The sequence below is a fragment of the Muscardinus avellanarius genome (assembly GCF_963383645.1).
Source record: "Muscardinus avellanarius genome assembly, chromosome: 11".
Taxonomy (NCBI): Eukaryota; Metazoa; Chordata; class Mammalia; order Rodentia; family Gliridae; genus Muscardinus; species Muscardinus avellanarius.
Window position 1 is genome coordinate 40,426,443 of NC_137797.1, and position 15,199 is coordinate 40,441,641.

At 32.7% G+C, this 15,199-nt stretch overlaps 1 protein-coding gene across 12 annotated transcripts in view; it reads left to right on the forward strand.

The window, feature by feature from the left end:
• The window catches only part of PPFIA2 (PTPRF interacting protein alpha 2), a gene marked incomplete at both ends in the record, with an annotated part of 485,975 nt that overhangs the window by 344,448 nt on the left and 126,328 nt on the right, over window positions 1-15,199 (forward strand). For all 12 annotated transcript variants that reach the window (XM_080705637.1, XM_080705639.1, XM_080705631.1 and 9 more), the window contains one exon: window positions 9,368-9,484. In XM_080705637.1, the coding sequence (XP_080561763.1) occupies window positions 9,368-9,484 (117 nt within the window). The remainder of the gene's footprint in view (window positions 1-9,367; window positions 9,485-15,199) is intronic.

The window sequence follows — 15,199 nt, forward strand, 5'->3', positions numbered from 1 at the left end:
TGATATGTATGTGAATGTACATCATGTATACTAAGTCTTTTTTTAATTACGAGAAACTAAACTTGGATTTCATGGTCAAAGTATACCAATAAAAAAATAAAAATATAAGATGTAGAAATAGCCAAATTTATATACTTTTTATGAACTGTATTTCCATATGCGAGCCATTTTAAATTTACTAATAATGTACTTTTAAATTTAGCTCTTAGGCCATTCATCTGCTTAGGAAACGGGAGGCAATGTCAGCCAAAACCAGAGGAGAAAGAAATTGAAAATAAAGGAATTAGAGTATTCTCACTAAATTAATAAATATTTGTTGACTAAGTAGAGGTAGTGTAAGGGGATAAAACTTTAAACAACCACATAGTGAACCTGCTTTTCCTACCTCCAAGGTATTTGTTCATTGCTAAGATAAATTGATTCCCTTCTAAGTCAATTAAAAATATTTTTTAAATCTGACAGATGACAAATTCTCACAATGCAAAGATTTGATTCTCATCCCAAAGCAATTTGATCATTCACTGGAACAGTTCAGTTTCACAAGTTTTCAGAATCTTCTCATGCTTCCTAGAAAATAGTTAAAATGGATGTAACATGAAAGCTAATCAATTTTCACAGACTACATGAAGTTTCTTTACATTACTTTAATATACTTCAGTGATGCCTATAATCCTTTTTCTAAAGTCAGAACATGAAAGCAAAATATATACTGGCTTATGGGCCTTAATTCTGTCTGAATAAGTGTCTCAATATTATTGTGTATTTAGCAATTTTTAACAGCACAAATTCAAACCACTGTGGTTAGAGAGTTGCTTAGAATTAAATTGCAAAGCTCCACTGTTTTACTAGTTTCTTTTTTTAGTTTGTTTTTGTGTGTTGCAGCCTTAGTGTAATCTAAATACAGAATTCAGCTAGAATTAAAATAAGTATCTATGTAGAATCAAATTATGTGTTGGTATGGTGAGACTTCTGCAAGTCTCACTCTTGAAATTGTTAATTGAATTTAGGACAAAAATAGATGAAAAGAATCTTTGCTAATTAGTTGTGAATACTGCTTGGAAGTTGTGAAATAGGTAAAGGGAAATATGAATTTTAAAACATGAGAATGAGGGTCTCTGACAAATTAGCACTCAGGAATTTATGTAGATGTGATTTATTTTTAAAAGTAGTTTGGAATTTAGAAAAATGCATTTAAATGTCTATGCCACAGAAAAATTCCATGTAAATATGAAAATGGTGATGAAGCACACTTGTAATCCCAGCATTTGGGAAGCTGAGACAGGAGGATCGCAGGTACACAGCTAGCCTCAGTTTCTTAGGCCCTTTGCAATTTAGTGAGACCCCATTTCAAAATAAAGAATAAAGAAAAATAGGGCTGGGGTGTAGTTCAGAGGTAAAGTACTCCTGGGTGCAATCCCCAATACCACACACACACACACACGCGCGCGCGCACGCACGCACACACACATGCACACACATGCGCGTGCACACACATGCACACACACACACGCACACACACATGCACACACATGCACACACACACACACACACACACACACACACACACACACACACACACACACACACACACACACAAACTGGAAACAGCATGATTTTTCTTCCTAACAATAACTGAAGACCTCTTCTAAATCTCTTTTAAGACATCTTTTAAAATGTTTGCCAAGGCAGGACAGGTAAATTTCCCTGTTCTCAGACCAAAGATCTGTAGTCCTGATGTGGACAAGTATTTATATTGTATATGCAGTAAATAATTTTATTAATGATCAAAGTTTGCTGTAGCACAATGCTCCAAAAGCATAAATTTTAAAGGAACTACATCTGATTTTGACCTCAAATACATTATTTGTTCACTCTATGCTAGTTTTCTTATTTGCAAACTAAATGTAATAATAAGAGATAACATTATTAGGGATATTAAATAAGAAAATACATACAAATAGATTTTCATCATGCAGGATTCAGCATGTTTTCAACATATGACAGCTATTGTAATTGCTAATATTTCTTTTCATTAAATTAATTTCTAGCAGGGCATGGTGGTGCATGCTTGTAATCCCCATGCTTGGGAGGCTCAGATAGGAGGATCACACAGGTTCGAGGCCAGCCTCAGCTATTTAGTGAGGCTCTCAGCAACTTAGTGAGATCCTGTTTCCAAATAAAATATAAAATGGGTCTGGGAGTATAGCCCGAAGGTAGAAAAGCCCCTGGCTTCCACCCCTAGTACCACCAAAAAAAATTTAATTTCTAATGTCTTAATATTATTTTCTTCCTATTTATCTAACTTTGTGAAAAATGTCCTGTACATTATATTTTCAAAGTAATCAAGTACAAATGACTTTACAGTGCCATTCTCATTCCACTTTAAGAATTCTATTGAAAAAATTCAATTGTTAAGTACCCTCAGAATTCCATTTTTCTATCAAATTCTTTCTGTGCAAATTAATTGTGTGTCTAAAGTACACAAACAGTGTACTTGATGCATGTGAGCCATGTCACCTAAATTATGATACACTGGCCAAGTATGTTAGTAATATTTTGAGACACAATAAAATTGCCTATGACTTTATATTTACATAATACCTTGATGGCTTTCACTAAATTGCACGTCTATGACCTCTTTCCCTTCTGTCGTCTATGACATCTATGCTTCTTCACATGGTTCTGTGAATATCCTACACAACTACATCAGTACTTATTATTCTTTTCTTTCTTTCCTTAGTGAGCTCTTTCATAGCTCCTTTTAAACATCAAAGTATAGAATATGAGCATATGGAAAGCCTTAAAATGTATACAGCTTCTAATATAGACAATATTTCACTCTGTGTATAAATTCTGCATAAATTCCATCCAAGTTCTCTGACTCTCCAGAGGTCTTTACCACTGATGTAAACTGTTCATCTTCTATATCCCATAAATATTTCTAAAATATCTAATTTATTACTTTAGTCATAAATGACTTTAGTGGCCTAAGAACAGGAAAAACAAAGATCCAGTTCCTGGTTTCAAGGTTTTCTGTATCAAAATGGCTAGTTCAACTGACATCCAATTGGGATAGAGTGATAATTTTACAGTGTCAGTTATTGAAGAATTCTGAGAAATTACATAAGTTAACTCCCTGAGAGGGTATCGTATGGTTCCAGCATCCATCCTAAAGACCTACTAAGTAGTCAAGGAGAAAGTAAGACACACAGGTATGTATAGAAACTCACAGTGAAGATGGCAAATGCATGACTGCAAGTCCCTTAGTAAGCTAAAGAGCAAAGGATGAGTAATAAAATTAAATCAAAGAGGCAAGTTGAGTTCAGTTTATTATCATTGTTCTCATCACATAATGAGTACTTAATGCACATCATCATATATGACTAAGTACTTTATAGTTCAAAGACTCCATATTATAGAAGACTCCCATCTTATAGAAGATGAGCATGAATTTGAAGTTAAATAACTTGTCCAGGATCATCTAACCAATAACAACTGCAAAGGTCCAGGACACATCTTTGGCCTTTTGCACATACTTAAGGAATGCCATGCTTTCTGGAATCACCTCCCAAATAAACTAAGCTACTTGTACTAAGTTACTTATATCAGAAAGTGATATTTTAAAATATCTGAAACATGATAAATGTTATTATAGATGAAGTTTATTTAAATAATGTGCTTAGAACCATTTCTGGCACACTATAAGAGATTAAGAAATTACTATTATTTTGTTGTCATAGTATTACTATTTCCTTTTTTCTTCTCTCTCTTTTTTTTTTTTTTGGTGGTACTGGAGGTGGAACCCAGAGGCTTTCTACCTCCAGACTATACTCCCAGACCTATTTTATACTTTATTTGTAAACAGGGTCTCACTATGTCGCTGAGAGCCTCACTAAGTAGTTGAGGCTGGCTTCAAACCTGTACGATCCTCCTGTCTCAGCCTCCCAAGCGCAGGGATTACAAGCGTGTGCCACCACGGCCGGCTTTTTTTCTTCTTTTATGAGAGTATAATTTCCATGCTGAAAGGCTCTTGTCTCAACAGTGTCTGATACTTAGAACAGTGATCAGTGATTATTAATTAAATAAATGTGTTAACACATCTTAAACCTTTAAGGAATCTTAAAACCATAAGAAATTTGAAAACATAATAGAATTAAATAGACTTCGTTTTCCACATCATATTTCTTCTAAGGATCATATGGGCTTTTCTTAAGTTTCCAGAGCATCCACTAAGATTCCCTGATAATCTAGATCTTTGGGGGAGGACATTTTCCATCATTTAAAGAATTCAATGAAACATTTTCATGGATTTTAAATAGCTTAATGATTCACATTTCCTGCATCCTCTGCCTGCAGAGTTCTTCCAGATATCCACATCAGTTGTTCTTCCTTGTCTCTTTGTCCATAATCAAAAATCTTCTATTCCTAATTACACGGCACCTCCCAGCACACTTCCCTTGCTTTATTTTTTCCTTTGCACTTATCATCATTTAAAAATGTGCTCTACTCATATGTGTTTGTAATTTCTCTCCTAAAAGAAGAATAAAATTTCCATTAGGGTAAAAGTAATGGGTAAGGTTGTCAAAAGCTTTATGAATAATCAGGAAACACAAATAAGAATCATAGCAAAGCAATAATCTATAAAGAAAGAAGCACACAGATGCCAGAGTTTTGGTTTAAACACATTGGCTTTGCGAGTCCTATCCTCCCTCCATCTTCTTCCATATAGTTTTTGAATAAACAATCTATACTACTAGAAATGCAAAGTACTAGAAGTATGAAGAATCACTAATCTTCCATCTACCCAAAAAACTATTTGCTATTGACTTCTCAGTAAACTCTTAGTTCCAAAATCATAGTAGATTCTGTGAGTTTCAAAATCCCCTCTTAAATATTCAATGTTCTATGATGCTGTCAATGTTCCCCACTGCATTTGCTAGGACACATTTTATTGCAAATGACAGAATGTCCATCCAAAGTAGCATGGGTTATTAGCAAGGCAAAGTCTTGGTTCATATGACTAATATGCTAGAAGTCAAAATGAATGGCTAGAATATGGAATAACTAATCAGATCCTTCCCTTTCATACCTATTTTCTCTATGAGTGGAAACTGATAGCAAACATCTCACTCATCTTCTGCCAGCCTATCTTCTTCCATAGTAGAAAGATAGAATCCTAACCCTGTCCTCTAGCACCCAGCTCATCAAGAAGCATCTGAAGGGTTATTCTAGTTATTCTGGCTTGGGTCTTGTGCCCAAATATTTTTCATGAGTTATATGTTCTTCATCATCTTCCCCCTCATTCTCCTCCTTTTTCTTCTTCTTTCTCCTCCACCTCCTCTTTTTTGTCCCCCTGGCACCAAGAAGTGAGCCAGCAGCATTCTGCCTTCTACTGTTATGAAGGCTGGCTTCAAACCTGTGAGCCTCTTGTCTCAGCCTCCCAAGTACTGGGATTATAGTCATGCACAACCAAACCTGACTCCCTTTCTCTCTTTGTTTATCAATATCTATGGGATTATAATAGGAAGGAAAAATTCTTCAATAATACATAAGATGTTGCTGCAAAAAATGTGAAGGGATGTTGAGCATTTGAAAACAATTATTAGTTGACACTCAAGCTGGACATGGTGGCGCACACTTGTAATCCCAGAATTTGGGAGGCTGAGACAGAAAGATAACAGTTCACAGACAGCCTCAGCTACTTATTGAGGCCCTTTGCAACTCAGTGAGACTCTATTTCAAAATAAAGAATAAAAAATAGGGCTGCGGGTGCAACTCTAATGTAGAGTGCCCTTGCGTTCTGCAAAAAAAAAAAAAAAAAGTAAAAAAAAATAGACACTCAACAAATTATGTTTGATCAGTTAAACTGGTCATGGATAATTTTTCTTGACCAGCAACCAATACTATATCAGTGGATTAGCACCCTCAAAATGAGTGCATAACTGTCCTTTTATGTGAATCTGTCTGGGACAAGGTCCAGCCTTAATGTTATACAAATGTGGGAGGCTTCCAGTACTTGAAGAGGGAATGCTCCTTCACTATATTCCAGTCCACTATTAGCATCCCTTGATTTAAGATATTTAAGATAGCTTGATTTAAAATGTGAAGCCAGATGAGGCAAGGCAACAGGGTAGAAATTTCAAATTTGTGGAATTAACTTTTATTTCATTACTTTCTAGATCTTGTCTTAGTCTATGTGTGCTGCTATAACAAAATTCTTACAACTGAGTAATTTTAAACAGCAGAAATTTTTTCTCACAACTCCAGGAATCAGAAAGGTCAAAAGCAATGTTCTGAAAAATTCAGTGTCTGGCAATGGCCCAGTCCGCTTCTAAGATGGCACCTTGAATTTTGTGCCTTGTTGTGATAACAAGACATAGAAAAGTAAATTGATCTGGCTGGTCCACTCAACTTATTTCATAAGGATAATAATCCCATTTATGAGGATAGAGTTCTCATGGGAATCCCCTCCTCAAGGACCCACCTTTTAATACCATTGCATCAGATCTTACGTTTTTTAACCTAAGAATTAGGGGGTGATATTCATATTTGAACCATAGCAGTTTTCATTGATGTTGAAATTTGTTTGCTAAATGTGAATAATACCTCTTTCCCAGGTAAAAATAGCTTAGCATAGTGCTTGCACACAGTGGGTTTTCATATTTCTGGGCATTTATTTAAGAATTGAAACAAGGCCTTTGTAGGAATAATTCCTTTCACTTACATCTCAGCCTGTTGGAGGAGGCCTGTTTACCAGCGAGAAATGCAGATCACCATAGGTGTTCTAGGCATGTTGCTTAGGTCTCCCTCTGACAGCTTCCCTGTCAATGAGAGAAAAGGGTCTGAGACCATGGGCTGCTCTTCATTCTGCTTGTTGGTGCAAGTTGATTGTTCAGCTCTCCTGTGTCAGTTTCTCAAGCCACCAGGAAGAATTTCTTCAAGAAGCCCATAATACCTCTAGCTCCGGGGATTTACAGGTGACCTTCTCACTCTGTCGATCGCATAGAAAAAAGAATCAAACCCCCAAAGTTGAATTCCTAGAGACAACTCCTCACTTGTCCCAGTGTGAAAAGAAGAATTGGCCTGTAATTAAATTGAATGCTGAAGTTTTGCTTCAGTAATAGCCCCAGACAGGGCTGAGGATGTAGAGTGCTTGCTTAGCATGTACAAGGCCCTGGGATCAAGCACCAGTATCACAAAAAATAAAAATAAAAAATTTATGCTATGCAGTATAATTTGTTTTAGAGAAAATAGAGTAGTATAAAATCATACTAGAGTGATAGAGAATACAGTATACTGTATATTTTTCTTTTCAAAAGCCTGGGTTATTTTTACTAGATTTATTTAAAAAAGCAAGATTTGTATGTTAATGTTTGAAAATTATGTTTTTTCTGGAACCAATTGGCATATATAACCTTTGTAAACAATGAAGGTTATAATTTTTAACAGTGCCATAATCTTACTTGTGCATGATATTTTCTCCATAATTTGGTGTTTTGATATATTCTTAATAAGAATATTAAGTTATCCTTTTAAAAACTCATCACAGAAGTCTTTATGATTTTAAGAACTAGGACAAATAAAAAATCAATCAGACTTACTAAACAAATGGAAGTTAATCCATAAGCTGAGAGTTAAATTTGGTGTTCGAATTATTTAAAATGTTTTGGCTTCACTTCTAAGTAGACTAATTAATAGACAGAAATGCAAAGAATTTGTTAATGTCATCATAGTTTTATTTAAGCATATCTATTAAGTGATGGATATTGTGTTATAGAATGTCAGCACATAAATTTGAATTTTTAAAATTCATAATAAAATTTAACTACGTGTCAATAATAATATAACATAAAAAGGCAACAGGTTAAGAATGTCATAAAATTATATTTTTAGGAGCCATTCTTTATTCATGTTATTTTTTTATGTATTTCATCCCCACATTAAGAAATATGAGAGGAACATCTCTGAAGTTTCTCACATACTCCATTTCTTCATCTTTTGTTACTCATGAATTAATTAGATTTACATTATTTTTAATATCAATTCATTATTTAATTCAGGCTATTTAAGTTTTATTGAATAGCCTGCACATTATGATTTGTTTTGCTGCTTCATATGAAAATATTATTTTCAGTAAGGCAATCTCTTAAAAATTATTTTTTCATGTGATATTACTAGGAGGTCAGTTAGCTAAATAAACAAGTTAAACAAAGTGAACAGAGAAATAAATATTAGACTTTAGTAAATGTTGCACATAAACATATAATATATATATATATATATATATATGATCACCTGATTTAATTGATAAATCTTGGCAGGCAGTAGCCAAGAGATATCATAATAACTTATCATTATTATGATAAATACTTGTTCTCATTATCTTTATGTCCTTTTTAAAAGTTATTTAATGATTACTGTCTATGTAATACATTGGACTCATAATTTAAATTATGTCTTATGTGATTCAATATTTATTGTGTATTAAATAACACAGAAACTGATTTAAATTAGATCCAGTACTAACTAATGATTGAATTAATAATATAATAAAACTTGCCATAAAATAAGTTATGGCATAAACATAATATAAAAAACCATTTTCAAAATCATATCTTTAAATAGTAAATATATTTTAAGACAGCATTTAAAGGCCAGAGTACTATTTTGCCTGTGTATTTTACTAAGATCATATATACCACAACTTTCTGAGAATGTGGTTTTTTATTTAAATAATCACACCTATAAAAATAAGATGAAAATTTAGAGTTATTTGCTTCTGATTTTTTTCAACTTGAGTAAATTTGAATGAGAAATGTTAAAATAATAGCTGATATAATAATGACAGTGAGAATGACAAATTTAAATCCAAGGCCTCATGATAACGTTACAAAATTCCTTAAGTACAGCTATATATTTGTGTGCTTTTATATTATAAATGTGCTAACACTATAGGATCACCAAACTCGTCTTCAGCCTTCAATCTTTCCATTTAATGTTTTATATAAACATTAAGAGTACAAAAATAATTTTATAATATTTCACAAATTAACTTAAAAAGTAAGTAATGAATTAAAACACACGAATCAACTCATAGCTTTAGATACATTTCCAACTAGATAGGTAGTATTCCTTAGGTAAATTTCACAGTGCTTTAATATTTTTGGAGAGGTGTTATGAATTCTTGAAAATATTCTTCAAATGGCTGATCTAAATTTTAAAAATATTTTTGAAATAGTATCATGAAAAAACTCAATTCTCACTTTTTGATCTCTTCCTAGTATTCATTATTTACTGGTGACATTCAAGCACAATCAAACTTTTATTCTATTTAAAGTTTTAAAGAGGTAATGCTTTTATTTTGCAGATTGTTGCCTTGCGTGAGCAAAATGTGCATATACAAAGGAAAATGGCATCAAGTGAGGGGTCCACAGAGTCAGAGCATCTTGAGGGGATGGAACCTGGGCAGAAGGTCCACGAAAAGGTATGACACGTGAGACATACCCTTGCCTGGAACTGTTTACTCACTGTAGCATTTGAAAAGCCTCTTTTCAAAATAACTGAAGTATACTTAATTTAATTTATATTTAATATATAAGGGAAAAAATTAAAGTATATATGTTACAAAATTATATATAACATATATAACTTTAAATATATTCAAATATAATATATATACATATATTACTATATATATATATTTCGGGCTGTTTTAAATGCAATAACAATTGTATTATTAAGCATAGTAAGAGCTATTATGTACAATTGGTGACTATCTGCTGTTTATTACTGCAAAAATTGTTGGTAATCTCTTATTTGTCCTAGTGTTTTACTTGTTTTGTCCAGGAAGGCCTCAGCAATATTCCTGTCAATAGCTTTAGCATGAGATGCTATCTGCATTCATGGGACTTTGCCTATAATAAGCTTTCACTTTTAATATTCAGGCTCCTTCATCATTAAGCCCACATGAGTCAGGTAGCTAAAGTGCTATAATTGTGAATGTCAAGAGGGTCTAAAACCCAGAAGAAAGTGAACTAGAAGTCAAAGCAAATAACATTAGACTTCTTACCAAAAAATAAACGGAGCAGTTTCTCACTTATGTAGTTGAAACAAATGGAGGCTAGACCATTTCTGTTTCTTTCTTCAAGTATAGTGCAAAGGAAACCAAGTAAAACTTTTAATTTCCAGATAGGCTTCAATTCTAGTGGTCAAGAAATAAACAGATCTTCATTTACTATTTCACTCTTTTAAGTTTTATCCTTGTGTTTTGTAGACATCTAAGCTATGTTAAAAATAAACTACAACCTCATAATCAGATTTAATACACTGTATATAAGATTAGAGTAAAAATCATTTTTTTAAATTTCAGCTAAGTAAACTAATATTGATTCAGTCAATATACCACTAAGCTCTTTAGAGCAAGATATTCGCACTTAGAATCAAGGAAACCAAAAGAAAAGATATATTGCTGTCTCTTTAAATTATGTCCTCAGGGTAGACTGCTACAGCTCTCCTCAGAGAACTTAAGAATCCTACTAGTTTGGATATGAAAATGGACTAGCCTTTACTTTAGACATTTGAATAAATAACATTTTCTATAGTAATCTATATTTATCTAATTCCAGTCCAGAATTGAAGAACTATACCTTTCTCAGGTATAAAAAATTTAAAATTGTGTCTGAACAATTTTAATTTATCAGGTAGTATGAACTACCCAGTACTTAAAGCATTCTTCTGGGGGTCACGGGTAAGGAAGGCTAGTTTATATATTATTTTTAAATACTATTATGTACCTCCTAATGATATTTAGTCATTAAAGGATGACATATAGGATGACACACCATACATAGGAGTGTAGTAAGCTATATCCTGTAGTTCTGTGTAAGTACCCTATGATACTCACAGGACAATGTTACCCAGTGGTACATTACACAGAACTATCCTTATCATTAAGCAACAAATAGGTCCATTGTTTCTTCAAGATATTACTCTTAATATATCCAAAACTATATAATGGAAAATACTTTCCATCAGATTAATTTTAAGTTCTAATTACAGAATTGGAACTAATACTTTTGTATAGTTGGGTTTTATTTCAATTGGAATTCATAGATACAGGTGAACATATGAAAGATTCTGAATCATTGTGGACCCAAAGCATTTGTCTTTAACTTTCTTTACATTCCAGTTCCTCTCTATGAAGCATTTTACCCAATGGAGAATAGAAATTTTATAACTTTTCTGACTCAGTCTTTGTGTGGGTATAACCAAAGTTTTTTTTTTTTTTTAATTTTGCAGTTATTGATATTTTTTTCAAAGGATTGCAGAGTAATGTTCAAGTACTTTGGAATAATAATATACTATTATTATTTAAAATATCATGTCTCTATCCTGCATTGGGAACTTTAAGTATATATAAAATGTTAAAATATTTATCTTAAATTGAAAAATAAGTAAACTATGTTTTGCTTCATATAATACTCCTTCCTTCCTTCCTTCCTTCCTTCCTTCCTTCCTTCCTTCCTTCCTTTCTTCCTTTACTTATTTTTCTTTATTTTTTGGTACTGGGTATTGAAGCTAGGAACATTTTACCTCAGAGTTACACCCCCAGCCCTATTACAATTTTTATTTTTAGATAAGGTTCCAGCAAGTTGCAGAGGGCCTCACTAAGTGAGGCTAGCTAGCCCTGGACCTACCATCCTTCTGTCTCAGCCTCCCAAGTACTGGAATTGCAAGTGTAAACCACCACGACCAGTTAATTCCACAATTCTTTACCTGACACTTATTGATAAGATATAAAATAATATCCTAATTACTATTTGCATCATTTTATATAAATATTCCTAAATAATATACATGCAACATTATCAAACATCTTTTTTCCAAAATTATCCCCTATAACATGATTATTTGATTTAGAGCTATACCACTGAATTCTAATTTGTCATAGTATTATAACTTAAACGCTATACCTAGTTTTTTCAGAAAATTGTAAAAATGTATTTAAACAAAAGAAAATATTATTTAGGTGAGTAGCTATGTAATTAAGCTTATAAGCATAGAATGACTAATATTAATATGTAAATTTCATTGTGGCTTTTTCTGGGTATAAATACAAAACTATCCTTATATAGTAATGGAACTGTCAGAAAGTAATTTGTAATCCTAGTCACAAGGATTACCCTTTGGACAGTAAAATTACTTAAATTATATAGTCAGGGTAGGGTATTAGGGGAGGGTAGATGTTTTATGTCAGTGGCTCAAGAACTCTGTTGACAAAATAGTTAACAAAAATAGTGTCACAGGAAGTCTTAAAAAGCCTATTATACAGAAAAAAGTCATATTATTATCAACATTTATAACCCCCCCAAAAAAATAGTGGAGCTTAACTGAAACAAGTTTAACTGTTTTGTATGACCTTAAATGAATCAGCATAAGCAACTATTCTAGAAGAACATAAATATTGTTCTAGATAATAAAAATGATGATAATAAAAATTTTCAAAGCACTGAAATTTACCTTGTTCACAACTGGACTACGTAACTATTTCTTGTTTTTCAAGTGGAGTTGATTTGCAAGTAAACATGTGGTCATTGCTAATAATTTAATAATGCTTATAACTTGAATATTCTGTGCTTCCGATTATATTTTCCAGCTGCAAACATTTGCTAAGCTGAGGACAGTGTCAAAGAAAAACCCACCAAGTGCTATGTGCATGTATGCCACGATCACCATGAATTACATGATGATAGTGAGACTCCTTATGATGTGAGACTCTAGTGAACCAGTAAGAGTATCAAATAAAAGAAAATGATAAAAATAATGTTAGACAGTGTTGGATTCAGAAGACATAGCTCTTGTAATAAATTTGATAAGCATCTACATTGACAAATACACATGCCTAAAGCAATCTTGTAAAATAATTAAAAATGCAATGTAAAAATAATAATAGGCTTTAAAGGAACTGTGATAAGATATTAGAATTTGAAGAAAGAAAGATAAGGAGTCCACCCATATGAAAACATTTAGAATTTTTGGAGCCGAGGAAATACTAAATGAAAATTCATGAAGGCCGGGAGCACACTGTCTTGCATTCCAGGAAGGGAGGAATGACAGGCAACTGGAGCCTAGTGGCCAATGTGTGGAGCAGCAGGAGATAAGACAGAACAGTTTGCATGTGCCAGATGCTTTAAATTCTTAGAGGCTCTGGTGAGGAGTCAAGTTTACTCTTTGTACAAAAGAAAGACATGGAAGTGTTTTGGGGAAGGGAAGCATCTTAAATTATATTCGTTTGAAAACATATTTGCACTATACTCTTGAATACATTTGTCATTTTTTCACATAAGAGTAGGTAAGATTTTTTCCCCCTAATCCTACAAATAAAGAAATTGAAATAAAATGGATTACTTTTCTGGAGCAAATTATCTTACCTCTAGCTGATACATTGCCACCGGATTCCTTCACGCCAGAAAATGTGCTATTGTTGTTTTTATTCTTCATAATTATGCATATTCATCTCTTTTCTAGAGTTGCTTCTTTTATTCTATTTATGGATAGGCCTTTTAAAATTAAATTCTTTCATTGTTTTCCCCCACAACTTCTCTCAAGTTTTTTTTTTTTAAACTCTGAATAGATGCTGTAAGACAGTGGCATTCAAAATGACAAAAAAAAAAATCTTATCATTTACAAAAAGCTCCACGTACTCTGATTTTATTTTCTGATTTTATCTACAACCCTACCCCAGCCATACTAACCTCCTGTTGAATTTTAATCACCCATGCTCTGCCTAGACCACCCAACTTTCTCCTTTCAGTGTGCTAGTCAGCTTTTCATCATCATTGTAACAAGATACCTGACAAGAACAATTTAAAGAAGGAAGACTCTATTTTGGTTCATAGGTTAGTAATTTGGGCCCATCGTCAGGTGGCTCCATTACTTTGGGTCTGACATAAAGAAGAATATCATGGCAGTAGAGCAGAGTAGAGGAGAGTTGATCAACTATGGCACCTGGGAAACAGAAAGGGACAGGACAGGGTCAGGGACAAGGTATAGTCCCCAAGGACGTGCCCTTTGTGACCTCAGCCATGCTCTACCTGCCAGTCATTTTCATCACATTCTAGTATGCCATGAAAATTATTATTCCAAGGTGGGCATGAGAGCGCACACCTGCAAATTCCAATACTTGGGAGGCTTAAGTGTGGAGGATCATAAGTTCGAGGTCAGCCTCAGCAATTTAAGACCCTTAGCAATTTAGTGTGACCCTATTTCAAAATAAAAACAAAGAAGGCCAGGGAGTAGCTTAAAGATAAAAAAAACCTGGGTTCAATCCAATGGAATATATATATATATATATATATATATATATATATATATATATATATATTATCATTGATAATATCAGAGCTGCATTGCCAAACAAATGAGTTGTTGGGAGACACTCCAAATCTGAAACAAAACATTTATTAAATATTTGTTTAAATATCTTAACACACATAACACACTCTAACAAAGTAACATATTCTAGCATAGTATATGATTTGTTTATAATATCTGTAATTTATTGTCTTAAACCCAGCTAAAGCATAAGTTCCATATTGTTAATATCTTTGTTTAATTTCTGATAAAGCTCTATTGCTTAGAATAGTTCCTGTAACATGATAAGAACTTAATGAACATGAGTTTAATAAATAAATACATGGATATCACATTTTTTTACCTATTATAATTTTATAGGGTGGGGATTGGGTAAGGGCTAATTGGGTGATGTGTGCATGTATGTCTACGCAAGTCTAATTCCATTAAGATGTATGACTACAATGCACCAATAAAAATTTAAAAAAATACTTTATAAATCATTCTTAGAACTTAATTACATTATTAGCTTTCCAAATTTTATGTTTAGATACTACTGAGATTTTGATTAACACTTCTTAAATTAACAAATTTTTTGGAGAGAATAATCACATTTCACTTATAAAGATGAATTTTATACAGCCAAGCTTTCTAAAGCTTCTAAAAATCTAGACTTTAATGCTAATGCTACCCAAGATTTATCTTTAATTTTGATTTTTATCATAGTAAGTGATAGGCAGCTCTTATCAGATATGGAATTTTCTTTCTTCTCCCAGTTTGATAAAACTTATTATCAGAATAAAATATACTCATTTCTTAAAAGAAGTTTATTTCATTGACAGATATT